This window comes from Pan troglodytes, chromosome 18, assembly GCF_028858775.2.
Source record: "Pan troglodytes isolate AG18354 chromosome 18, NHGRI_mPanTro3-v2.0_pri, whole genome shotgun sequence".
NCBI classification, from domain to species: domain Eukaryota; kingdom Metazoa; phylum Chordata; class Mammalia; order Primates; family Hominidae; genus Pan; species Pan troglodytes.
In genome coordinates this window covers 65,790,999-65,817,647 of record NC_072416.2, presented here as the reverse complement: position 1 = coordinate 65,817,647, position 26,649 = coordinate 65,790,999, and the positions used below count along the sequence as shown (strand labels likewise).

Below are 26,649 nucleotides of genomic sequence, written 5' to 3'. Positions count from 1 at the left end.
TATTCTCGTGCCTCAGCCTCCCCAGTAGTTGGGATTACAGGCGCACACCACCACACCCGGCTAATTTTTTGTATTTTTAGTAGAGACGGGGTTTCGCCATGTTGCCCAGGCTGGTCTCGAACTCCTGAGCTCAGTCAGTCTGCCTGCCTCAGCCTCCCAAAATAGTAAGATTACAACGTGAGGCACCGCGCCCGGCCGTTTTTGTATTTTTTGTAGAGACAGGGTTTTGCCACGTTGCCCAGGCTAGTCTTGAACTGAGCTCAAGCAATCCACTCATCTCGGCCTCCCAAAGTGCTGGGATTACAAGTATGAGTCATCATGCCTAACCGTATGTTCTTTTTTCTTTAATAAAAACCTTTTTTTTTTTTTGAGACAAGGTCTTGCCCTGTTGCCCGGGCTGGGGTTCAATGACATGATATGGTTCACTGCAACTTTGACCTCCCAGGCTTAAGTGATCCTCTCACCTTAGTCTCCTGAGTAGCTGGGACTACAGGTGCACACCACCATGCCTGGTTAATTTTTAAAATTTTCTTGTAGAGGCAGGGCACGGTGGCTCATGCCTGTAATCCCATCACTTTGGGAGGCCGAGGCGGGTGGATCACAAGGTCAGGAGATCGAGACCATCCTGGCTAACACGGTGAAACCCCATCTCTACTAAAAATACAAAAAATTAGCTGGGCGCGGTGGCGGGCGCCTGTACTCCCAGCTACTCGAGAGGCTGAGGCAGGAGAATGGCGTGAACCTGGGAGACAGAGCTTGCAGTGAGCTGAGGTAGCGCCCTAGCACTCCAGCCTGGGTGAAAGAGCGAGACTCCGTCTCAAAAAAAAAAAAAAATTGTAGAGACAAGGTCTCCCTGTGTTGCCCAGGCAGGTCTCTAACTCCTGGGCTCAAGCGATCCTCTCATCTAGGCCTCCCAAAGTACTGGGATTACAGGCGCGAGTTACAGCGCCTGGCTTTTTTTTTTTTTTTTTTTTGAAACAGGGTCTCGCTGTCGCCCAGCTTGGAGTATAGTGGAGTGGTCACGGCTCACTGCAGCCCTGAATTCATAGGCTCAAATGATCTTCCTGCCTCAGCCTCCCAAGTAGCTGGGACTACAGGTGTATACCACCATGCCTGCCTAGTAAAAACTGTTTTTGTGTCACCCATTGAGTTTGAGATCCACGGAGTGGAGTAGACGAGGTGAGAGGTGTTCAGAGTCTGCTGGGCTGATCTGAGTCTCTTTGAGATGGGACCATATGGAGCCAGCCTAGTCTGTTTCTCTTTTTCACAATATGAGACTTAACCTCTCTGGGCTGGTCTGAAGCCAGCTACTGGTCATGTCCTTTGACATTGCTAATACAAAGCTGTAGGAAAATCTATTTTCCTCATGGGTGCACTTCTCTTTGGCAAGGGAAAGGGGCCTAAGTGTTCAGTGGATATTGCACTTGTCTTTGTTTCACTCTGCCTGCCAACTCCTCAGGGTTTTACTTCCTGCCATATCTGATCATCTCCCTGATTGTCTTTAAGGTGGAAAGGAGGAATCAGATTGCATCTAGATAGCACTTCTCCCTGGGAAGGATGGATGCCCCTGGCTTTTCCAGAATACAGGGCTAGCTGAATGTCCGGTCAGATCCAATACAGGGCAGGTGGGAGGATGGAGTAAAGGGCACCCCTCTCAGGGGTGATAGTGGGCCTTTTTGTTAGTTTGTGTTCCTGTCAAGGAATACCTGAGGCTGGATCATTTATAAAGAAGAGTTTTATTTGGCTCATGATTCAGGGCTGTACATGCCTAGCTCCAGCATCTGCTTCTGGTGAGGGCCTATGGAAGCTTAAAATTATGGTGGAATGGAAGGGGAGCTGGTATATCACATGGCTAGAGAGAGCAGTGTGGGGGCGGGGGGTACCAGACTCCTTTTCAAACAACCAGATCTCATGTGAACTCATTACCGCTGGGAGGGCACCAAGCCATTCATGAGGAATGCTAGTGTAACCCAAACACCTCCCACCCACCAGGCTCCATTCCATCATTGAGAATCACATTTCAACAGGAGATTTGGAGGGGACAAACATCCAAACTGTATCAGCTTGCCGTTATTCATTGCAGTACTGGGTTTTGAAGTCGGAATCCCTTTTGGTGCTTTCCAGTTTCTGGGATCACTTTTTTATTTCTGGTGATGAGCATACATTTTGCAAAACCGAAAGCATCATCATTCATAAACAGAGATGAAGGTCCTGGTATTTTGGTGGGGAGGTGGGATGGAAGACGACAGCAGCTAAAGCCTTTCTGCCAGCCGCTGCTGATTTCCAAGAGGCTCTTGGTTGAGATGCAGGTCAATTGGATGGTTCAGATGTGTGGTTGGTAGGAGGTAGTAGTGGTGGTGGCCTAGGCTGGGTCCAGATTTTGAGACTTTGGTGTTTGTTTATTTATTTATTTATCTGAGACAGGGTCTTACTCTGTCTTCCAGACTAGTGCAGTGGCACAGTCACAGCTCACTGCAGCCTCAACCTCCTGGGCCGAGTGCTCCTTCCACCTCAGCCTCCCAAGTAGCTGGTACTACAGGCACGTGCCACCATGTCTGACTTATTTATTTATTTATTATAATTTATTTATTTAGACGGAGTCTTGCTGTGTTCCCCAGGCTGGAATGCAGTGGCGCGATCTCGGCTCACTGCAAGCTCCGCCTCCTGGGTTCACGCCATTCTCCTGCCTCAGCCTCTCGAGTAGCTGAGACTACAGGCGCCCGCCACCACACCTGGCTACTTTTTTGTATTTTTAGTAGAGATGGGGTCTCACCGTGTTAGCCAGGATGGTCTCGATCTCCTGACCTCGTGATCCGCCCACCTCAGCCTCTCAAAGTGCTGGGACTACAGGCGTGAGCCACTGCACCCAGCCCCGACTAATTTATTTATTTATTTTTTTGAGATGGAGTTTCGCTCTTGTTGCCCAAGCTGGAGTGCAATGGCACAATCTCGGCTCATCGGCAACCTTCGCCTCCCGGGTTCAAGCGATTCTCCTGCCTCAGCCTCCCGAGTGGCTGGGATTACAAGCACGCACCACCACGCCCAGCTAATTTTGTATTTTTAGTAAAGACAGGGTTTCTCCATGTTGGTCAGGCTGGTCTCGAACTCCCAGCCTCAGGTGATTCACCTGCCTTGGCCTCCTAAAGTGCTGGGATTACAGGTGTGAGCTACTGCACCTGGCTGACTAATTTATTTTTTAATGTTTTTTTTTTTTTTTTGAGGTGGAGTCTTGCTCTGTCACCCAGGTTGGAGTGCAGTGGTGCAATCTTGGCTCAGTGCAACCTCCGCCTCCTGGGCAAGTGATTCTCCTGCCTCAGCCTCCCAAAGTGCTGGGTTTACAGGCATGAGCCACTATGCCCATCTAAGTTTGCTGTTTTGACCGGTACTTACACATCTTTGTGCAAAGTTTTTGTTTTTGCTTCTCGTACTATTTATGAGGAGTGTTAATGTTTTAATATAGTTAAGATGTTCAAGTTTATAGCCGTTACATTTTATTGGACTAGACTGTTTTTGGATTTCATTAGCAACATGCCTGTTTCTTTGATGGCCTTATCAATCAGACTTTTATTAAATGTTCCAAAATGTTCTACTGGCATTTCAGATTGATAATGTGTTGCATAAAATCTATAGATTAGTATGGGAAACCTCAATCTTACTGAAAATTTAGTCTTCCGAACCAGAAATGACATATGTCTGTTTATTTTTACATTGCTTTATTTAATTTATAGACAGGATCTCACTCTGTCCCCCATGCTGGGGTACAGTGGCATGATCATAGCTCACTGTGACAGGATTGACAAGCCCTATGGGAGGTGATTCAGCTGGACTTGGTGTCTTCACAGTAGATTATTAGACTGCAAGCTACGAGTAGTGTGCCTCTAGAGTGTTCCTGATAATTTGTTTTAAGAATGCTTTTATTAATAAAATGGCCTGGCAATGGCCATTTTATTATTATTTTTTTCTCTGTTCTGGCTTCTCGGTACAATGGCCATTTTAGATACTGAGTCTCAGTGTTGTTAGGAGCAAGTGGGCAGGATGTGAGTTAAGCGGCCCTTATCTGAGTCAGCCCAAGAAAAGAGGTTAACTTAGAAATTCTACCCTTGGCCTGCCCAGCCGCTGCTGTCTTAGAAGTACTTGGTCTTTAGCCTTTTATGAGCCCTCGGAAGAGAGGCTTGGGACGAAGGAGAGGCCCAAGTGTGGAACTAAGCCCCTTTTCTTCTGGGACCTGATCTGGTTGAGTGTTTGAAACCAACAAGAACTGATGAGACTGGCCTGAGAGAGCCTCTGCCTCTTTCTCTCTGAAGTAAGTGTTTCTCGAATATAGAGGATAATCTGCATCTCCCTGATTTCCACCTGTACATTGGACTGCTCTTTTCTCTGTTCCTTTTGGGTCTAGTTCCTGATTAAAATATCCAGTACTTGGTTGGACGCAGTGGCTCATGCCTATAATCCCAGCACTTTGGGCGGCCGAGGCAGGAGAATCATTTGAGGTCAGAAGTTCAAGACTAGCCTGGCCAATATGGTGAAACCCTGTCTCTTCTAAATGTACAAAAAAATTAGCCGGGCGTGGTGGCGTGCGCCTACAGTCCTAGCTACTCGGGAGGCTGAGGCAGGAGAATCGCTTGAACCCGGGAGGCGGAGGTTGCAGTGAGCCAAGATGGAGCCACTGCACTCCAGCCTGGGCAACAGAGTGGGACTCTGTCTCAAACAAACAAATAATCAGATACCTGAGTGAAGTGGGTGTGGGGGTGGTAGGGACAGGACTCACCTTCCTTGAGGGACCCAGAAGACTCGTGAGGCCTATGAATGATGGCTGTGCTTTGCCAGACCCTGAGAAAGCAGGGAAGGGGCAGCTGGTACCCTCAGCAGGAGTATTCAAGCCACTCCACTCATTGCACCCTGCCCTTGAGCAGATCCCACTTCCAGAAACCTGAGTTCTTTGCTCCAGGTCCAACAGAGGTGAACCCACTTGCCCCAGACTGGGGTTATTTTCCTGCAAAAACCGGATCCTCGTGTGTTCCCCATCTCTGCTGACAGCCACTGTCCACTTTGGCCCCCAGGTGGGACTCCTCAGAGTAATCTCATGTCCTCCCTCTCCCTCAGCCGTGGTTCTGCTGCTCCACAGATATCTCTTTAATCTGGCTTCTGTCTCCACCCCATTGCCATTGCCTCTCCACTGGCGGTTTCCATGATCTGCGCCACAGGCCTCTGCTCTCCTCTCTGTATGCACTGTGCCCCTTCCCTGCTTTGGGCCTCTGACTCCTCTGCCCAGTGGACAGTCTCCTGCTCAGCCTCATTTTCCTATACCTCTGCCCTCTGCACATGCCATACACCAGCATGGCTGTTTAGGGTGCCAAACGTGCTGCTGACACTCCCTGCTCTGCCCCTTGGCAGATGTCCTTCTTGCCCTGGGACTGCCCTTCCTCCTTGATCCCCACTGAACCTTGTCTGACCCCTTCAGCCCTAACCATGTCTGGGATGACACTTGCCACCCTGCCTGGTGTGTGTCTTTCAAATTTACCCAGAGTGTCCTCACTGGATTGTGAGCTCCTTGGGACTCCCCCATAGTGAGCACAGCACCTGGCATCATGCACTTGGGCTTTGGGATGAGTTGTTTCTGCATTTTGCTGTGCTTTGCCTAAGTGTGTTGGGCTTCAGTAAATTGCATCAGGCTCCATCAGCCTGCGGCCTGCCTAGAGCTTGAAGCTGTCATTTGGAGCTCAGCCTCACCCCACTGCCCTAATCATTATGGCACTGATTGTGTGTAGGGGCTCTGCTACCACTTTCTACCTGGAGGAGTAGTGACTGCTCCCTTTTCTGTATGTCAGGACTAAGTGTCATTGAATCCACTCCTGACTCACATTTGGTCATATGGGGAAATAGACATCAAGGGCTGTGGTCAGCTGGTGGAGCAGAGCATGGATTCTGGAGCTATACCAGCTGCATTTGCATCCTGGCGGCTGTGTTACCTGGAGTGAGTTACTTTACTGCTCTGCCTCAGTTTCCCCCTTTGTAAATGAAAGTGATACTAGTATCTAACTCATATATAGGATGGTTACGAGGATTGAGTTAATTCCTGTAACATGCTTAGACTAGTGCCTGACACAGAAAAGGGGTACATAAATATTAGCTGTTCTTACTTTTTAGAGATTGGAATCTCACTCTGTTGCCCAGGCTGGAGTACAGTAGCATGATCATAGCTCCCTTGTAACCTCAGACTCCTGGGCTCAAGTGATTTTCTTGCCTCAGCTTCCCGAGTAGCTGGAACTACAGGCACACAACCACCACATCTGGCTAATTTTTTTTTGTTTGTTTTTTATTTAGAGATGGGGTTCTTGCTATGTTGCCCAGGCTGATCTTGAACTCCTGGCCTCAAGCAGTCCTCCTCCTCTGGCCTCCCAAAATGTTGGGATTACAGGTGTGAGCCACTATGCTCAGCTGTATTAGCTATTCTTATTATTGAGAAAAGGTGTGTGTTTTTTTTTTCTACCTGAAGAAGGAAGTACCTATATATTTAAAGTTCTTTTATAAATGTTTATGTATGTCCGGGCACGGTGGCTTACGCCTATAACTCCAGCACTTTGAGAGGCCGAGGCGGGCAGATCACTTGAGGTCAGGAGTTCAAGACCAGTCTGGCCAATGTGGTAAAACCCCGTCTCTACCAAAGATATAAAAAATTAGCTGGATGTGGTGGTATGCGCCTGTAGTCCCAGCTACTCAGGAGGCTGAGGCAGGAGAATTGCTTGAACCTAGGACGTGGAGGTTGCAGTGAGCCAAGATCGTGCCACTGCACTCCAGCCTGGGTGACAAAGTGAGACTCTGTCTCAAAAAAAATAAAAAATAAAAAATATATAAATGTTTATGTGTTAGAGTGGAGTTAGGTATCATTGAAACTACCTTTTCTCTCAAGTGCTTGGTCTTCTGTGTTTGAATAGGCGTGTTTAGTACGGTAGCTGTAGTCAAATTATAGAAAAAGATGGCACAGCAATCAAAGTCAAGATGTTGATGTTTTGAGTGTTTTATTGTAGGTTGCACTGGCTCAGCAAGGACATCTTTGCCAGTAGAGCTGTTAGACGCAGAGAGCAGACACCCTGGGGTCTTGCTTGGAACCTGGGGCAGATGATAACAGAAAGTCCCTCTCCAGTGAGGCTGTGGTGCTCAGACTTTCCTGGGAGCCTATGGGCATGTCTTAGTTTGCATGGTCAGAGGTTTCTGCTGGAAGATGTGGAAGTTTTGATGTTTATCTTTTGCAAGGTGTTTTTTGGCCTTCTTAGGTATGAAACCAAGGAACGGGTGTGGCCCCAAAATAAAAATGTCAGAACTCTTGGCTAAATGACTCGGAAGCAGGGCAGGTGAATCTAACTGCAGCCCCACCCTGGTGTCGGTGAGCTGGCAGGGAAGGGCAGAGGCCAGGGTACTGGACTGGGGAAGCAAGAAGACAAAGTCAGGGTTGTTGATGGAGAGAGTGGGGTTTGGGCGTCTCCCAGGCTTGGGCACTTTAAGGGGGTGGGAGAAAGACAAATCTTGCTTCTGTGTCTTGTGCCTCAGCCAGAGCCAGGGAGACTCAGGCTGTGTTGATAGGAGGCCCAGCTGCATCAGAGCTGGGTAGTTGATAATTTCCTCCTTGCCATTTCTGTAGTGCAGGCAGCTGTTCGCTCGGTGTGACATACATTACCTTAGTTACTACAATGCCTCAAAGCAGCATCAGGCCCGTTGAAGCATACTTTCCTTGACTGTAACTGTTGGAAAAGGAATAGCTGGAAGAACTACAGCAGGGATTGGGGATAGGGGACATACCTCCTGAAACATGTGGTGCCTGGCAACCAGGCCCTGGCCTTTGGGGGAGGAGAGGTAGGGGCTGTCTGCTTTGCTTCCACAGGATGGTCCTGATCAAGTGAGCATCTTTCCTTCCCCTAGAGCTTACCTTACCAGGCTTGCTCTGAGTGAGCTGTTAGAGGCATAGGCCCAACAGGAAGCTGCTTCTGCTGGGTAGGACACGTTCTGCAAACAGCTGATATTTCACATCTGCGTGTGCCATGGAAGAGGAACCACTGATAGCAGAGATCAGGGCAGAACACCAGGGGTCTGTGCCAGGTTCACAAGGGCAGAGGCTAGTCCCTGCCTGAGTGGCAAGCAATGAAAAGAAATAACAAGGTGTTTGATGTCGTTCCTCCCTGTCCTCCTAAGAGTACAGCACATCCAGTGAAAGATGTCTCTGTTTTGAGCAAATACCAGTAGCAGGTGGCTTTGTGCAGTTGCTGTCTTAGAGATTATTGGCATGTAGATGAGTTTCTTTTTTCTTTTTTTTTTTTTTGGAGACGGAGTCTCGCTCTGTCACCTAGGCTGGAGTGCAGTGGCACGATCTTGGCTCAGTGCAAGCTCTGCCTCCTGGGTTCACGCCATTCCCCTGCTTCAGCGTCCCGAGTAGCTGGGACTACAGGCACCTGCCACCACACCCAGCTAATTTTTTGTATTTTTAGTAGAGATGGGGTTTCACTGTGTTAGCCAGGGTGGTCTCGATCTCCTGACCTCGTGATCCGCCCACCTCAGCCTCCCAAAGTGCTGGGATTACAGGCGTGAGCCACCTCGCCCGGCCCTGACGTAGGTGAGTTTCTAGTAGTCTGGAAATGCTGTTTGTCTATACCTGCCAAATAGGCACCACTTCTTTCCTGCTCCATATAGCCTGGGACCCATGTTACAGCTGACAGTCCCTGCAGTGTCCACCATTAACACCACCTCTCTCTGGAGCATCTTTCACCTTGGGATCTACAGTACTTCACAGGGGTCTGCTGTAGGGCAGCCAGGTCCCTCTGTGAGGGAAGCCATGCTTCTCCCGAGCTGGGTGAGTTGAGCCATCAGGGCCCACTATGCTTCTGGGTGTCACTCCTTCTGGGAACAAGCCTCTGCTCCCCTGGCATGATTGGGCACTCTGTCAGCCGGTGCCTGACTGAGGCTGGTAGGGGGAAGAAACCAACTGATTGTCACCCTGTAGTTCAAGCCTATAGGGTGCCTCCAGGCAGCCCTGCCTGGAAAAGGGCTCATGACACAGGAGGGTCTCTGAATTAGCTGGAGCAGCTGTTCAGCACCAGGGCTGTGGGAAGATAGGTTGGTTTTGTGTATCTGGTGCTGCCTTGCCCCTCTCTGCCTTTCTCATTCTGTCGTTTCTCATTCCGAGAGACCCTTGGCACATGGCCTAGATGGGAGTGAAGGAGTAGACGTCCCAGGCCTTGTAGTTCTGAGCAGCAACAGGTTCTCCAGGGCAGTCCAGAACAGAGGGTGGTTTGGTATTTGGGCCCCAGAGGTACTTAGCTGGTGATTCAAGCGGTGGCTAATGGTGTAAGTGCTGCAGGACGCTGTGGTCCATGCTGAGAAGCTTGTTTCAGATAATTTGCTCTCTGCTTCCCTGCCACTCCTCCCTGGGCTGGCAGCACCCTCGGCCCTATGGCCAGCAAGTGCGTGTTCCTTTTCTGTGGGCCTCCTCCCACAGGAGACCTGTATCACCCCGGCACACCAGGGCTGCTCAGCAGCCTTTTCAAGCGAGGCAGCTCAGCCAGACCTAAAAAGTCTTATTCCTGGGCATGGGATTCCTCCTCTATACTGTCCTGTTTTCGTCTTCCAAATACTAGCCCCCAGCCTCTCTCACAGAAGTAAACATTCTAAGACTGGATTTTTCAGGGCAAGTTAAGTCCTTTGATAGAAAAGGTTCCATCGACAGCAGAGGGCCAGTTCTGAAACCTGAGTTTGTCAGTGTCTGAAAACAGAGATTCTCAAGTGTCCTGGGTGAGGCTGAGGCCACATTAGGGTGAAGCAGAGTGGAGACCAGTTCCCATTCAGTCCCCTGCCTTCCTAGTGCCAGCAGAGGATCTGTATCCTGAGACCCTGGGAATGTGGGGATGCCACTCCGGGAGCTCCTTTCGAGAAGGGGTTGGCCGTCGCTCAGGACCCAACGATGTACTCAGAGCCACAGGCATATGTTACCATAGGTCACCCATCCAATGACTTTCCCAGGAGGCTCAAGAGGAGCTCGGGGAAACAAGCAAAAGCTAAACCCAGCCCTAGAAGAGAGACACCTAGCCTGGCAAGCTGATGTTGCACCTCAGTTTTGCAGGATACTGCAACACCTTTCCTAGTTCAGTATGGGTTACAGAGCCAGCTTGTCCTGTCGGGACAAGGTGTTGGCAGGTAGTGCTGCCAGATGGACCAGATGCCATCTGAGCCATGTCCTATCCAGACCCAGCTAGACCCAGCCTGGCCCCCCTGGGCCATTCCTGGCCATCAGGAATCTACTTCTTCTGAGTGGGGAGGGTGTGATCGGTGCAAGGCCCCTTTTTCTGCAGGTGCTAGCTGTATTGTTCCTTGCCCTGCCCATGACTTCAAGCTGACACCTGGGTCCTATCTCAGTGGAGGGCCTAGGTGCCCATGGGAAGGCATGCCCCACTTGGTGTCAGCCCCTGGTATCATCATCTACCTGTAGAGATAGCCTTTTTCTCCTGCCCCCTTTACCATGGCTTCCATGCTGAGCTACCATGAAGAGAAGACCCTGCACCCAGGGCACTGCCAGACCTTCCTACCTGCAGTGCCAGAGGCATCACCTTATGGTTGCATTGGTCCTGTTCCTTGGTTCTAAAAGCTCAGGGGAACAGCCATGGGAGTGCTGTGACAGCGGTGTTCTCTGATGCCACCCCACAGCATTTGCTGAATGAAAAAAAATCTCTTTCGCTTTCCCATTATCCATTGTTGAGCTGCTCCAGGCCGTTCCTGCCAGATTTTTTAAGATAGTTGAGGTTATGGAGACAGCATCTGTCTGCTGGATTTCTGGAGAGTGATGGCTCTGTGTGAGTGACCACCCTCGTGGAGCAGCCCTGCCATGATGTCCCGCAATGTACCTGGACATGGCCCCATGCTCAGGAAGCACTCTGGCCAAGCCAGCGCAGCACTCATCCCTCCACAGCCAGCCTCAAGAGTGACATTCTGAGAGCCACTGGGCATGGCTGTTGAACCCTGCCTGGCGCTGCAAGGGTTAGATTGCTTCCCCAGGAGGCCAGAAACAAGAATGGAGCAGGTCGGGGCTGCCGTCGGTGGCCACTCATTAGGAGAGGGGCTAGTCACCAGCTCCACCCCTACCCACTCCCTTTGGGCAGAAGGGAGCAGAACATGTGAAGTGCCCAGACTCTACTGCAGAGCCAGGGTTTAAGATGGTGAGGAAAGGGAATCTCCCTGGTGAGTGTCTCTCCTGTGGACTTGTGTCCCATGCACTTTCTCTCTTTTTTTTTTTTTTTTTGAGATGGGGTTTCACTCTTGTGCCCAGACTGGAGTGCAATGGCGCCATCTTGGCTCACCGCAACCTCTGCCTCCCAGGTTCAAGCAATTCTCCTGCCTCAGCCTCCCAAATAGCTGGGATTACAGGCATGCGCCACCACGCCCGGCCAATTTTTAAAATATTTTTAGTTAAGACGGGGTTTCTCTATGTTGGTCAGGGTGGTCTCGAACTCCCGACCTCAGGTGATCCGCCCACCTTGGCCTCTCAAAGTGCTGGGATAACAGGCATGAGCCACTGCGCCTGGCACACATTCTCTTTTAATCTTCCTGCCATCTCCGAGAGAGAGGTTCAGCCAAGGGAACTTGGGGGCTAAGAAGTGACAGAATTGGGATTCGAGCTCGAGTCTTTCTGACCCACAGTGAGTGATGACTGGGACCCATTTGTTGGGAAGAGATGACTGGCTTGGTGATCAGTGCTCAGGCTAGCTTTTTGGGGTTTTTTTTGTTTTGTTTTTTGTTTTTTTTCTGAGACAGAGTCTCACTCTTTCACCCAGCCTGGGGTGCAGTGGTGCAATTTTGGCTTACTGCAACCTCTGCCTCCCGGCATCAAGCGATTCTCCTGACTCAGCCTCCCAAGTAGCTGGGATTACAGGCACCCGCCACTATACCTGGCTAATTGTTACATTTTTAGTAGAGACGAGGTTTCACCATTTTGGCCAGGCTGGTCTTGAACGCCCGCCTCAGCGTCCCAAAGTGCTGGGATTACAGGCGTGAGTCACCGCGCCTGGCCTCAGGTTATCTTTGTGAGGGAGATGTAGCTGGCCCCTGTGTCCTGGTCAGCCGTGGGCCAGGACCAGAACCTGGTGGTCAGGCACAGCCCTAGCCCCTTCCAGGGTTCCAGACTAACTTGCGGCTTCTGAGGAAATCTTTCCATTCAGCAGTAGGAGTGTTCTCCATTCCTCACTGCCCTGGGACTGAGGCCTTGGATCTGCCCTGGCAGATGGTAGTGGCATGGGTGGGCTGCTGGAACGGTCACGCTGGAGTCCCTGGCACCCTACAGGAGTCTCCCATCTCTAGGGCACTGTCCAGGGATGTTACCTGGGAGTGCCAAGGTGATAAACGATTTCTGCAGCCACCCTGGCATTTCTGTGACTGTGACTTTCTGTCTGAGTGACGATGCAGGGGGAAGTGGGTGGTGCCAGAGCATCTGCACTGGCCACCTGGGGCCTCCTGCCTGCTGGTTCAAATGTGGCTTGGTTTCTCCTTGCGTCACTGGCATTTCATAGTACCTGACATGGCCGGGCATAGACTTTTGTGTATGGGTGCCAGGCTAACTGCCCATCACTTCTCTCTGGGAGTGACAAGGCTTATTCTCTTTGGAGACAGAAGAATGGTTAGTTGGGTGGTCCTCTCTGTCAGAGTGTTGTCCCCCTCATGTGGCCTCAGGCGTCCTTCTGACCCAGAGCCAGCCGGATGTGACTCCCTGCAGGGCCTGACCCAGGCAGCCATGTCCACTTGTTCTTTTTTTTTTTTTTTTGAGGCAGAGTCTCATTCTGTCGCCTGGGCTGGAGTGCAATGGCGCGATCTTAGCTCACTGCAACCTCTGCCTCCCAGGTTCAAGCAATTCTCCTGCCTCAGCCTTCGGAGCAGCTGGGATTACAGGCATGTACCACAATGCCCGGCTAATTTTTATATGTTTAGTAGAGAAGGGGTTTCGCCATCTTGGCCAGGCTGGTCTTGAACTCCTGACCTCAGGTGATCCACCCACCTCGGCCTCCCAAAGTGCTGGGATTACAGGTGTGAGCCACCATGCCCAGCCCACTTGTTCTTTTCTGGCCCTCACATCCCAGTCCCCTCTGAGACAGCCATCTCTGGCCTCATGGTGCAGGTCACAACTCTCACTTCTAGGCACATCTCCATCCTCTCTCTAGACCCACCTAGGGAGGGGTGCATGTTTAGAAAGTTGCTGACTTTGGCTTCAGGGTGGGAGTGGGAAAAGGGTTGTCCAGTTCTGAAGCAGAAGTTGGTGGGGCTGGAGGGGCTGCTCACCCAGGCATAATTGCTGGACCCTCTCTTAATGGGAAGGGCAGCACCCTAGGCATGGTGCTGGGTGGTTGGGTCGGGAAGGAGGAGGTGGCTTCACCATCACAAGTACCTGCTTGGTGCTCCCCTGGGTGTCCCTCAGAGGAGGGGAGAAGTGTTATTTACATGACCACAGGCCTCCAGTCAGCCTCTTAGTGCCTCAGTTTCCTCTGTCCTCTGATGGGATTTATCATACCTGCAAGTGGGTTGGAGTCTTAGAATGTTTCCTACAAGTAGACATCCAGGGCCCTTTGACAACCATGCCTACTCCCTCTTCTCTCATTTTGTAGAGAAGGGAACCAGGGTCCGAGGTCTGAGGATGAGTGACTGGCCAGGGCCTATCACGGGAAGAACAGTGCTGTGGCCAGAACCAGAGAGCAGAAGCACTTCAGCCCCACTGGCTTTCCTGGCACCCAGGGCTACAGTCTCTTTCTAACAGAGGCCAGTCTGCCTGTGTGAGGATCCTAGCCTGAGGCTGACAACAGACTCACTGCAAAATATGGGGCCGGGGCTAAGCCCTGGCCTTCTGGTTTCCAGTTTCTCAAGACGGCAGTGTAGTGCCAGATCCTCTCCACTGTACAACTTCTCAAGGCCTGGGGAGCAGGTTCACAAGGGGTGGATGACTGAATCCATCATCTCCTCAACTCCTTTGGGCTTCTGGTGCCTTTGGTGCATGTTTGTCCTGTCCTTTCTAGCCCTTAGCTAGCCTGAATCTTTCTCACAAAGGAAAAACAGAAAACCATTGTATGTATCAGGACAACACAGGAGGAAAATCCTCCAGTGACTTCACTCAAAGTTTTCTGTCCACACCACTGTTTAATGAGTGTTCCCCATCACGGACTTTCTGCATCTGAGAAGGAGCCACAAAGTCCCTGGACCTGCCACCATCTTACCTGCCTTGTTCAGCCGCTGGCTACTTGGATGTCTAATAAGACATCTCAAGCTTAGCACCTCCGAAGGGCCTGTTCCTTCCACCCATCTTCCTTGTCTCTTTTTTTTTTTTTTTGAGAAGGACTCTTGCTCTGTTGCCCAGGCTGGAGTGCAGTGGTGCGATCTCTGCTCACTGCAAGCTCCGCCTCCCAGGTTCACGCCATTCTCCTGCCTCAGCCTCCTGAGTAACTGGGACTACAGGGGCCCGCCACCACGCCGGCTAATTTTTTGTATTTTTTAGTAGAGACGGGGTTTCACCATGTTAGCCAGGATGGTCTCGATCTCCTGACCTCGTGATCTGCCTGCCTCAGCCTCCCAAAGTGCTGGGATCACAGGCGTGAGCCACCGCGACCAGCCTCCTTTTCTCTTGATAAATGGTGCCACCATGTACTTGTTTGCTCAGGCCAGAAACCTGGGTGCCATCCTTTTTTCCTCTCTCATTAGCTGCACTCACACCTGGCGAGTCCTGCCCACTCTGCTCTGAGTCTTTCCTAAGTCTCGCTCAGCTCCAGCCCCACTGGATGCTTTTCTGTTTCTCAGACATGCTGAGTTCATACCCTTTACCCCAAAGGTTTTTTCTTCTGTTCCTCTTGTCCAGCAGACCTCTGCTCAGGAGTCACCCTCTCAGCAAGAACTCAATTGACTACCCCATTCCAGTCAGTCCTCATCCCCCCTCCCATTGCTAGCCCATCATCTGGCTTTGCATTTTCTTTTCTTTTATAAATAGAATCTTTATTGCCCAGGCTGGAGTGCAATAGCACGATTATAGCTCACTGCCACCTCAAACTCCTGGGTTCAAGGGATCCTCCCTCCTCAGCAGTACTACAGGTGCGCACCACAGTGCCTGGCTAATTTTTTGTATTTTTTGTAGAGGTGGGGTGTCACCATGTTGTCCAGGATGGTCTCAAACTCCTGGGCTCAAGCGATCCACTTGCCTTGGCCTCCCGAAGTGCTGGGATTGCAGGCATAAGCCGCTGCACACAGCCTTTTTTTTTTTTTTTTTTTTTTTTAAGATGAGATTTCTCTCTGTTTCCCAGGCTAGAGTGCAGTGGCATGATCCAATCTTCCCAACTTAGCCTCCTGTGTAGCTGGGACCACAAGTACACACCGCCACACCCAGCTAGTTTTTGTATTTTTTTGTAGGTATGGGGTCTCATCATGTTGCCCAGGCTGGTCTCGAACACCTGGACTGAAGCAATCCTCCTGCCTTGGCCTCTCAAAATGCTGGGATTATAGGCATGAGCCACTGCACCCAGCCCAGCCTTGTTTTCTTTAGAGCATACTTGATCTACCAGGTATTTCTTGTTTTCCTATTTGTTTATTTACATTTTCCCTGTCTTTATTCCTTTCACACTTCCTACTCCCACTTTGCAAACTCCCTGGGGCAGGCCTTTGTTGGTTATTTGGTGGCAAGCAGATAGTGCTTGTCCTTTCCAGAGGATGTGAAGGCAACACGGTGGCCATAAACCATGCTGCTGCAGCAGCCAGTGATACTAAATGAGGTATGCAACATTCTGTTTTCAACCTCCAACTGCCTTTTGCACACATCCTTGTATAAATATATATATATAAGGTATATACCTTATATATACACACAGACACTTACTGTGTCTGGAAAAAAATATTGATAGCTTCAGTTGAAGATATATTACAGCTCTGTAATGGCAGACCCCTGACCAGAATAGGTTCAGATTTCCTGTTGCTACTGTAACAACAATGTTGGCTTGAAATAATCATTTTACAGTTCTGGAGAACAGAAATTCTAAAATCCAGATATTGGCAGGGCTGCGTTCTTTCTGGAGGCCCTAGGGGAGAATTCATTCCTTGCCTTTTCTAGCTTCTAGCGGCCTCCTGTGTTCCTTGACTCATGGCTGCATCCTCCATCTTCAAAGCCAGCAGTGAGGCAAGATTCTTCCATTTCATAAAGACCCCTGTGATTACATTGGCCCACCTGGATAATCCACTGTCATCCCCTACTTCAAGGGCTTTAACTTAATCACTTCTGCAAAATCCTTTTTACCATGAAAGGTGACATAGTCACAGGTTCTGGGGATTAGACCATGGACATCTTTGGGGTGGGGGTCTTATCCGGCCTGTAACAGGTACTGTGTATTTTTCCCCTCTGGGAAAATCTGTAAAAATTGATAAATCATTTGGGAATTGGAAAAGCAGAAAACTTATCTCTTTTCTAGCCAAACTGAGGTGATGGTGAATCCTGAATTGATTCTAATTTTTTTTTTTAATTGAGCTCTTTGGTTTTTGTTTTAATTTAAAATCCATATTTATAGCCAGAGTTAAAAATTTTAAAATTCTTTCTTTTTTTTTTCTTTTTGAGACAGAGTGAAGTGGCGCAATTTCAGCTCACTGCAATCTCCGCCTCCCAGGTTCAAGCGATTCTCCTGCCTCAGCCTCCTGAGTAGCTGGGATTACAGGAGCACGCCACCACGCCCAGCTAATTTTTGTATTTTTAGTAGAGATGAGGTTTCTCCATGTTGGCCAGGCTGGTCTCAAACTCCTGACCTCAGGTGGTCTGCCCATCTCAGCCTCCCAAAGTACTGGGATTATAGGCGTGAGCTACTGAGCCTGGCCTTTTTTTTTGAGACAACATCTTGCTCTGTTGCCCAGGCTGGAGTGCATTGGCACAATCTCAGGTCACTCCAACCTCCGCCTCCCCAGTTCAAGTGATTCTCATGCTTCAGCCTCCCAAGTAGCTAGGACTATAGGCATGTGCTACCACACCCAGCTAAGTTTTCTATTTTTAAGTGGAGATGGGATTTCACTGTGTTGGCCAGGCTGGTTTCAAACTCCTGGCCGCAAGTGATCCTCCCACCTCATCCTCCCAAGTGCTGGGATTACAGGCAAAATCTAAAAATTCTGTGCTCGTTTTGTCAAAATAGTTATATAGTTTATTTTTAAAGAAAAGTGTTTAAAATACTTATTTTAATTTTAGGTCTTTGAAAATTTAAGCATCTGTTGTTTTCATAGTGGATATTGAACTCCCATACACTGAGACAAAAATATCTCCCAAATATCCTTGAATCACTGACTAAGTAGTCTTCCTGGTGATTTCATGAGCTTTCATAAATCAAATGACCAAATTGTTGTTAGGTTTTCTAGAGTATCTACTGTTCTAACCTGAGAAAGTGAAAAAAGGGGCTGGGCGTGGTGGCTCACGCCTGTAATCCCAGCACTTTGGGAGGCCGAGGTGGGCAGATCACGAGATCAGGAGATCGAGACCATCCTGGCGAACACAGTGAAACCCCGTCTCTACTAAAAATACAAAAAATTAGCCAGGCGTGGTGGCGGGTGCCTGTAGTCCCAGCTACTTGGGAGGCTAAGGCAGGAGAATGGCGTGAACCTGGGAGGTGGAGCTTGCAGTGAGCCGAGATTGCGCCGCTGCACTCCAGCCTGGGCAACAGAGTGAGACTCCGTCTCAAAAAAAAAAAAGAAAGTGAAAAAAGGAAACCTTCCAGCTTATGTCTTATACCTCCTGGACAGTAAAATTTGCATAAAAATCTGTCATACAGGATCATCCTTGTGTGAGAAAGAGGCAGGCTGACAGCTGGGGCTGGTCACTGGTGGCACATAAACACACATATGTGCTTGTGCACACACCTGTACCACCTTTCGGACTCCTGACATGCTGGGCACTGGAGGAACTTTCCTGAGATCATTTGGCCCCTGTACCAAGGAGCTCATGATCTTGGGGGAGGGGGCATGGACAGTCCCAGGAACAGTGACTGGTGATTGAAGAGGTTTGGTAGGCATCAGGCAGTGGACCAGGGATATGGGCAGTGTGCAAGGGGAGAACCAAAAGATGTTATGAAAGACTCCAGGAGGCAGGAATTTGAACTGGATCATGATGCACTGGCAAGAGGGGAGGACAGAGTGGATACCACTAGTTCTTGGGCATAGTTCTAAGAGGACCCGGAGGAGCAGCAAGCAGCCTTCCTGAAAGACTATTTGGGGAGGGTGGAATGGGCAGTGGCTTTGCTGGATGGTGTGCCCCCATGGCCACATAAGCAGTGGACTTGGCTTTAGGGGGCTGTGCAGGTCAAGGAGCATTGAGGAGAGCCCCACCTTACCTCCTGGCATCCCAGACCCCTGGCAACATCTGTTGTGCTGTGCCAAACACACAGGGTTATGGGTGCCCTCCTAACAGGTTGCCACATTGTTGTCAGTTACTGCCTTGCAGTGGGAAATCCCTGTGCTCTATCTGAAGGATGAGGGGCAGGGGTAGGAGGAGGGCTATTGTGGCTGGTGTGGCCCATGGTTGTGGATCCTGTCAGGGCAAGCTGGTGGGCATGCCTGGGGCCACCACAGTCTGAGCCAGACCTGGAGGGATGATTTTCACTTTGCTCCTCACTGCTGTCCAGCTGGCCGCCCTCATCTATAGCCTGCTATAGACCAGGGGAACAGCCGCTGCCATCAGGAGCCATAGTGTCTCCCAAGTTGATGCCTGAGAAAAGGCCTTGACTGTGACGGCCTCATGAGCCTGCCTCTTGGTGGGGAATAGGCATTGTTCTGTCCCAAAAGAGCTATTTCTCTGAGGTCAAATGATTTGCATACCCACTAGCAACAGAAAGGCCTCTCCCACTGCTGGGCCTGGTGAGCTTAGGAGCTGAGTTGATGCTCAGAGCAGCAACATGTCCCCTGAGCCAGGCAGTTCCAATGTCTTTGGGGAATTCAGAAGGTGAGAATAGAGCCTGGATCCAGGTAGAGGCTTTGGCCTTCCTAAAGCCAGTCTCAAGCAGCTCTCACACTGGTTTCCTGGTGATGGTGGTGGGGAGATGCAGGAGGCACCAGCAGGGCTGAGGGCCTCCACCAGTTTCTGAGAGCCGTTCAGTCTTGGCCTGTTTCCCGCTGTGGGTGCTGGAGAATCTTTGTTTAAATAGAGGCTTCCTGGATAAAAAGATGTGAAAGCTCAGGGTACACTAGGCTTGGGATGGGTGCTGTGACCAAGGGGACAACTTCCTTTGTGCTCGCTGATTTAAATGCTGAGTTTAGGCTCCAGGGTCTGGGCTGTGTCACCTCTCTAGTCACACTCTCTGCCTCTCTTGTCAGCCCTTGGCCCTGTTATCCTTCTTTTCTCACTCCCACACCTTTGCTTGCTGCCTGCCCACACCCTGTGCCCTCGTCTATTCACGTACACAACATGTGCTGTGAATGTTTGAGCCTTGCCCTGCTTTCTGGCTACTCAGATCCTCTACTCAGGAGAGAGCCTCTACCCATGCCACTTGGGAGGAGAGGGATGTGCTTAAGCATGTTCCTATGGTATGCTGCTTAGGCCCCAAGGAGGAAGCAGGCAGACACTGGGGAAGCTACCTGGAGGGGTGCCTGGGGAGTAGACCTGCCTGTCAGCCCATCAGCTCCCCAGCCTGTGCAGGTCCTGGGCTTGTCATGGCTCTGTGGGTTCCATTTCTACTCCTTAGCCAGGCAGTCGAACCTTCTGCAGCTCCACCACTCCTGCCCCACCTGTACTCATGCCTTTGCCTGCACATCCTCCTCCCTTTTTCACTCCCCTCTCCCCTTTTCTAAAACCTTGGTGCAGAGGTGGGAGAATTGCTTGAGGCCAGGAGTTTGAGACCAGCCTGGGCAACATAGAAAGACCCTATCTTTACAAATAATAGTAATATATATATTTTTTCCTTCCTGAGTACCATGCACTTTGTTTTTTTTTTTTAGACGGAGTTTCGCTCTTGTTGCCCAGGCTGGAGTGCAGTGGCGTGATCTTGGCTCACTGCAACCTCCGCCTTCCTGGGTTTAAGCGATTCTCCTGCCTCAGCCTCCTGAGTGGTTGGGATTACAGGTGCCTGCCACCAAGCCCGGCTAATTTTTTTTGTATTTTTGGTAGAGACAGGGTTTCACCATGTTGGCTAGGCTGGTCTTAAACTCCTGGGCTCAAGCAGTCCTCCTGCCTCGGCCTCCCAAAGTGCTGGGATTATAGGCCTGAGCCACTGCATCCGGCCAGAATAATTAATATTGTTAAGCTACCTATTCTCTCCAAATTGATCTAGAGAGTCAACACAGTCCCAGTCACGATCACAGCCCACCTTCGAAAGGCATTATTAAGAAAATGAGGGCCGGGCGCAGTGGCTCACGCCTGTAATCCCAGCCCTTTGGGAGGCTGAGGTGGGTGGATCGTGAGGTCAGGAGATCAAGACCATCCTGGCTAACATGGTGAAACCCCGTCTCTACTAAAAAATACAAAAACAAAATTAGTCAGGCATGGTGGCGGGCGCCTGTAGTCCCAGCTACTCGGGAGACTGACGTGGGAGAATGGCGTGAACCTGGGAGGCGGAGCTTGCCGTGAGCCGAGATCACGCGACTGCATTCCAGCCTGGGCGACAGAGTGAGACTCCGTCTTAAAAAAAAAAAAAAAAAAAAAAGAAAAGAAAATGAGGCCAAGCGCCATGGCTCATGCCTATAATCCCAACACTTTGGGAGGCCGAGGTGGGTGGATCATTTGAGGTCAGGAGTTCGAGACCAGCCTGGCCAACATGGTGAAACCCCGACTCTGCTAAAAATACAAAAATTAGCCTGCTGGTAGTGGCGCGTGCCTGTAATCCCAGCTACTCGGAAGTCTGAGGTGGGAGAATCCCTTGAGCCTGGAAGGTGGAGATTGTGGTGAGCTGAGATTGGGCCACTGCATTCCAGTCTGGACGAGAGAGTGTGAGACCCTTTCTCACCAAACAAACAAACAAACAAACAAAAATGATGATAAACCATAGACTGGAAGAAATACTCACAAAACATAAAAGGACTTGTATCTGAACTACATCAAGAACCTTTACAGTGCAATACGATAAACAAGTGCAATACAATAAACAACCCAATAAAAAATGAGTTAAAAATTTGAAAAGACAGTTGAATAGTTTTCCAACAAATAGGTGGCAAATGAGTACATGAAAAGACACTCAGTATATTTTGTCATAGGGAAAATGTATATTAAAACCACAATGATATTAAAACCATTATATATACACTAAAAGGCCAAAATTAAAAAAAATAAACTGAGTATAGTAAATACTGAAGAAGATATGGAACTCATACATTGCTGGTTGGAATGCAAAATAGCACAGCCACTTTGGAAAACAGTTTGACAGTTTGTTATCAAATTAAACATACACTTATCTTATAACCCAGTAATACCACTTGTAAGTATTTACCCAAGAGAAATGAAAACATGTGTCTGTGCAAATACCTTAAAGCAAATATTTGTTGGCTTTATTCATAATAGCTAAAAATTATAACAACTCAAATGTCATCAACTGGTGTATGAACAGATAGAAAAACTGGGGTGTATCCATAACATGGAGTACTACTCAGCAATAAAAAGGAATGGAACACTGCTTCTCCTAACAACATGGATGGATCGCAGATGCATTGTGCTAAGTCTAAGAAGCCAGGCAAGACACCTCATGTTCTATGATTCCATTTATGTGAAATTCTGGAAAAGGCAAAACCATAGGAACACATCAGATTAGTGTTGCCGGGGACTGGGAATGGATGGAACAAATTGACTCCCAAGAGGCCTGAGGGAACTTTTTTTGGAGGAGAAAGGGTCTCACTTTGTTGCCCAGGCTGAAGTACACTGGCATGATCATAGCTCACTGCAGCCTTGAACTCCTGGGTTTAAATAATCCTCCTGCCTCAGCCTCCTAAGTAGCTGGGACTATAGGCAGGCGCCACCACACTTGGCTAATTTATTATTATTATTATTTTTGAGACGGAGTCTTGCTGTGTCACCCAGGCTGGAGTTCAGTGGCGCAATCTTGGCTCACTGCAAGCTCTGCCTCCCAGGTTCATGCCATTCTCCTGCCTCAGCCTCCTGAGTAGCTGGGACTACAGGCATCCACCACCATGCCCGGCTAATTTTTTGTATTTTTGGTAGAGACGGGGTTTCACCGTGTTAGCCAGGATGGTCTTGATCTCCTGACCTCATGATCCGCTCGCCTCGTCCTCCCAAAGTGCTGGGATTACAGGTGTGAGCCACCATGCCCGGCCACACCTGGCTCATTTTTAAAATTTTTTTATTTTTTATTTTTTTGAGACAGAGTTTCGCTCTTGTTGCCCAGGCTGGAGTGCAATGGCGCGATCTCGGCTCACTGCAACCTCCGCCTCCTGGGTTCACGTGATTCTCCTGCCTCAGCCTCCTGAGTAGCTGGGATTACAGGCATGCACCACCATGCCCGGCTAATTTTGTATTTTTAGTAGAGACGGGATTTCTCCATGTTGGTCAGGCTTGTCTTGAACTCCCAACCTCAGTTGATCCACCCACTGCAGCCTCCCAAAGTGCTGGGATTATAGGTGTGAGCCACCGCGCCTGGACAGTTTTTTAAATTTTTTATAGAGATGGGGTCCCACTATGTTGTCCCAGGCTGATCTTGACCTCCTGACCTCAAGTGATCCTCCCACCTTAGCCTCCCAAAGTGTTAGGATTACAAGCATGAGCCACCATGCTCAGCTTTAGAGTGATGGAAATGTTCTGTGTGTTGATCGTGGTGGTGGTAATGCAACTGTATACATTTGTTAAAACTCATTTGAATTGTACAGTTTAAAAGGGAGAATCGGCCAGGTACGGTGGCTCACGCCTGTAATCTTAGCATTTTGGGATGCCGAGGCTGGAGGATCACCTGAGGTCAGGAGTTCAAGACCAGCCTGGCCAACATGTTGAAACCCCGTCTCTACTAAAAATACAAAAATTAGCTGGGCATGGTGGCGCACACCTGTAATCCCAGTTACTCCAGAGGCTGAGGCAAGAGAATCACTTGAACCTGGGAGGCAGAGGTTGCAGTGAGCCAAGATCACACTACTGCACTCCAGCCTGGGTGACAGAGGGAGACTCTGTCTCAAAAAAAATAGATAAATAAAAATAAAAGAGAGAATCTTACTATATGTAAACTAATCCTCAATATAAAATACATTTTAGGCCAGGCACGGTGGCTCACACCTGTAATCCCAGGACTTTGGGAGGCCAAGGCAGGTGGATCATGAGGTCAGGAGATCGAGACCATCCTGGCTAACACGGTGAAACCCCCTCTCTACTAAAAATACAAAAAAATTAGCTGGGCATAGGCTGGGCACGGTGGCTCACTCCTGTAATGCCAGCACTTTGGGAGATTGAGGCGGGCGGATCACGAGGTCAGGAGATTGAGACCATCCTGGCTAACATGGTGAAACACCATCTCTACTAAAAATACAACAACAACAAAAAAAAATTAGCCGGGCGTTGTGGCAGGTGCCTGTAGTCCCAGCTACTCTGGAGGCTGAGGCAGGAGAATGGTGAGAACCCGGGAGGCGGGGCTTGCAGTGAGCTGAGATCACACCATTGCACTCCAGCATGGATGACAGCGAGACTCCATCTCAAAACAAACAAACAAAAAAAACATTTTAAACAACCTGCCAGATACACTTCCAAGGTTACTTCCAGCTCCCGCTCCTTCACAAGGCTTCCCTTGACCACCTCCTTGTTGTACCACCCTCTGGTATGTTCCTTCCGGGTCACTGATGGTTTTGGTTCCTGTTAACCGCAGCATGGGATCATTCCTCTGTGGGGCTACATCAGCTACTTCGGCAGTCACCTGCTGGACTCACAGCCAGACTCTGTCTATTGGTGGCTCTGCTAGAAGCCAAGAGTGCTGACAGAGGTGGGGCAGGCTGAGGAGAGGCTGAGAGACCTGGGTGGGTTTCTGTGACTGTCTTGTTCCTCCCTCAAGTACCTACTCAGTTATTGCTGCTCTCTTCCCCCACAGGTTGGGACAAACATTCCTATGGTTACCATGGTGATGATGGGCATTCGTTCTGCTCCTCGGGGACTGGCCAGCCCTATGGTCCCACATTCACCACAGGAGACGTGATCGGCTGCTGTGTCAACCTCATCAATGGCACCTGCTTCTACACCAAGAATGGCCACAGCCTTGGTGTGTGCATAAGGGACCTTGGAGGCTCTGCTCTGTGGAGCCACTTTGGTTGGTGAGAGGCTCAGGGGCAAGTGCTCAAGGCAGTGTCGCCTCTGCTGAGCTCTGGGGTACCGCACCATTTCCAGGCATTGGAGCCCTTTCAGGTGAATAGAGGGTAGCAGGGGCACGCCTTTGTTCATCCAGCCAGTCAGCTGCGTTTATCCAGCCCAGGGAGGATGCTGAGAGTACAGCAGTATCCTGGTCGTGATCTTGGCTTTGGTGGCACTTGTTGGAGCAAGGTTTGGCGTTGGATGAGAAGTTTGGGGAACCCTTGCATAGGTTGCGTGGTGGTGGTTTGCGTGCCTGTGACCTGGCCCAGACTTTGGTGCTGGTTGCTGTGGAGCAGCAGTGAGGGTGGCACTAGTCCAGGAGGTAAACAGACAGGTGGGAGTCAGATAGGGCCAGACCTCTGGTCTGTTCTTGGTGAATGAGCAGCAGCCGGGGCAGTTAACATTGAAAAAGGCTTCTGGTGAAACCATGAAGGATGGACCAGAGTAAAGACCAGGGGAAGAGGCAGATGGCCTGAGGTAAGGCAGTAGGGATGGGTGCAGGACAAAGGCCCAGATGTGGCCCTGCAGGGCTTGGTGACAGATGGGGTGCACTTGCAAGAAGGAAAGGTGAGAAAATGGCTGGATTAGTATTGTTTTTAACCAGGAGAAGAAACCCAGGAGAAATAGCAATCAGTGGAAGAGGATGGGGCCCGTGGGATCCCTGGAAGGAGCGTTCCTGTACATGCGTAGACATTTAGGATTAGGGCTTGAGAGGAAGAGACTTTGGCTATTCTGATGCCGTGCCTACCAGGTGCTAACTGGTATTTGGCCACATTGGCCCTGAGGTGGTGACTAACAGCCTGGTCTGCCTGCCTGGGTTTGCAGAAGTCCCCGATCTACACACCCTAGTTCTCCAGAATGGAATGGTATAGTGAGGAGAGGACTGGCAGAACTCTACCAGCCCAGCTGCCAGCAGCTCTGCCAGGAAAGGGAGTTGGGCATTTTGCTTGGAACCCAACTCCTAGAAGTCCCATTTCCCTTGGCTTGAGGGTCAGTAAAAAGGTGGCTGCAACTCTCCACATCCCCTCTATGACTTCTCCAGGAGATGAGCACAGCTAGTATCAGGGGACCTGAGTGGGAATTGGATTGCTGATGGCTGGGGCTGCATGCCTAGGAGCCAGCATTCCTCCACAGGGCAACTGGATGCCCCAGCCAAGAGTTGGTAGGAAAGCCTTGGTAGCTAGGCAGCCGAGAACATAGCACGGACACTGCTAAGCTGACCTAGGTGCACATCAGAGAAACCCTCCTCTGAAATTGATGACCACCTGGCTGCAGTTGCTAGTGACCAGCTGGTGAGGAGCTAGCGGATAGAGGGTGGGCCAGGGCCTCAAGACAGCTCTTCACTCTCCACTCTGCACTCTGATTCCGCTATTTCTTGGCTCTGGGTTCTGCTGTCAAAGTCCCAGGGGCCACTATTGTGGGCTCTCACCCTGTATCCAAGCCCCCCTTCACCAGCCCCCTTGTATAGCTGCCTTCCTCACATCCCTCCAGCTTGCCCACATTTTGCTCACGGATGGGGGCAGACTCTACTGTTCCCTCTGCACCTGCATCTCTCTCCTTCAGGCCTTTCATGTGCACCGGGACCACCAAAGGGCCATGAGCTCTTTGTCAGTCAAGTCCCAAGGTCCCATAGAGAGCAGATGGCCACTTTAATGTCACCTCAAGCCCTTAGGCTGTTTTTAGACATCCATCTCCTTAGTGGATGCTTTTCATAGACCCCCATCCAAGACCTCACACATCTTGTAATTAAATTTCATCTGGTAGTATTTTGACTTTTTTTCCAGCCTGTCAACACCTTCTGTGTTCTTACTTGTTCTATCTCAAATATTTGATACCCTTTTCAGTGTTGTATTAATCTAAAATTTGTTGTTTGTGTTTATGTTTTCATGAAGTTACTGTTAAAAAATATAGGAAGAAGAGAAGGTTAAGATTTGAGCCCTTCAGTGTATAGTTGAGCTTGTCCTGGAAGACATCAGCCATTTAAGAATCACTAAGTTGGCTGAGCGCGGTGGCTCACGCCTGTATTCCCAGCACTTTGGGAGGCCGAGGTAGGCAGATTGCTTGAGCCCAGGAGTTCGAGATGAGCCTGGGCAAGTGGTGAGACCCCGTCCCTATATATTAAAAAAAAAAAAAAAAAGAATCACTTAGTTCCTGAAGCTCATATTTTTCCATTTTTTCCACATGGATATTATTGAGACCTTACTGAAAACGGGATATGGCCTGTCCCCTGCATTTTTAGATTACAAAATTTAACGGAAAAGCAGTGAAGTTGGAGTGACAGAATGCATGGTGAATCTTCTACTGTCTCTGTTTCCTTTTCCCAAGCCATCTTATCAATAATGTGCTTCAGAATCGATCCCTTCCCC

The 26,649-nt window shown here is 49.7% G+C and overlaps 1 protein-coding gene across 7 annotated transcripts in view; it reads left to right on the top strand.

Moving 5' to 3' along the window:
• RANBP10 (RAN binding protein 10) overlaps positions 1-26,649 on the top strand; it is a 77,063-nt gene that overhangs the window by 31,644 nt on the left and 18,770 nt on the right. For 3 of the 7 annotated variants that reach the window (XM_009431057.5, XM_009431056.5, XM_063797275.1), the window contains one exon: positions 24,027-24,194. The exons of 2 other annotated variants lie outside the window; for them this stretch is intronic. In XM_009431057.5, the coding sequence (XP_009429332.1) occupies positions 24,027-24,194 (168 nt within the window). Of the gene's footprint in view, positions 1-24,026; positions 24,338-26,649 lie in introns of all 7 variants that reach the window. 2 more of the 7 variants (XM_063797277.1, XM_063797276.1) reach the window with 1 other exon arrangement.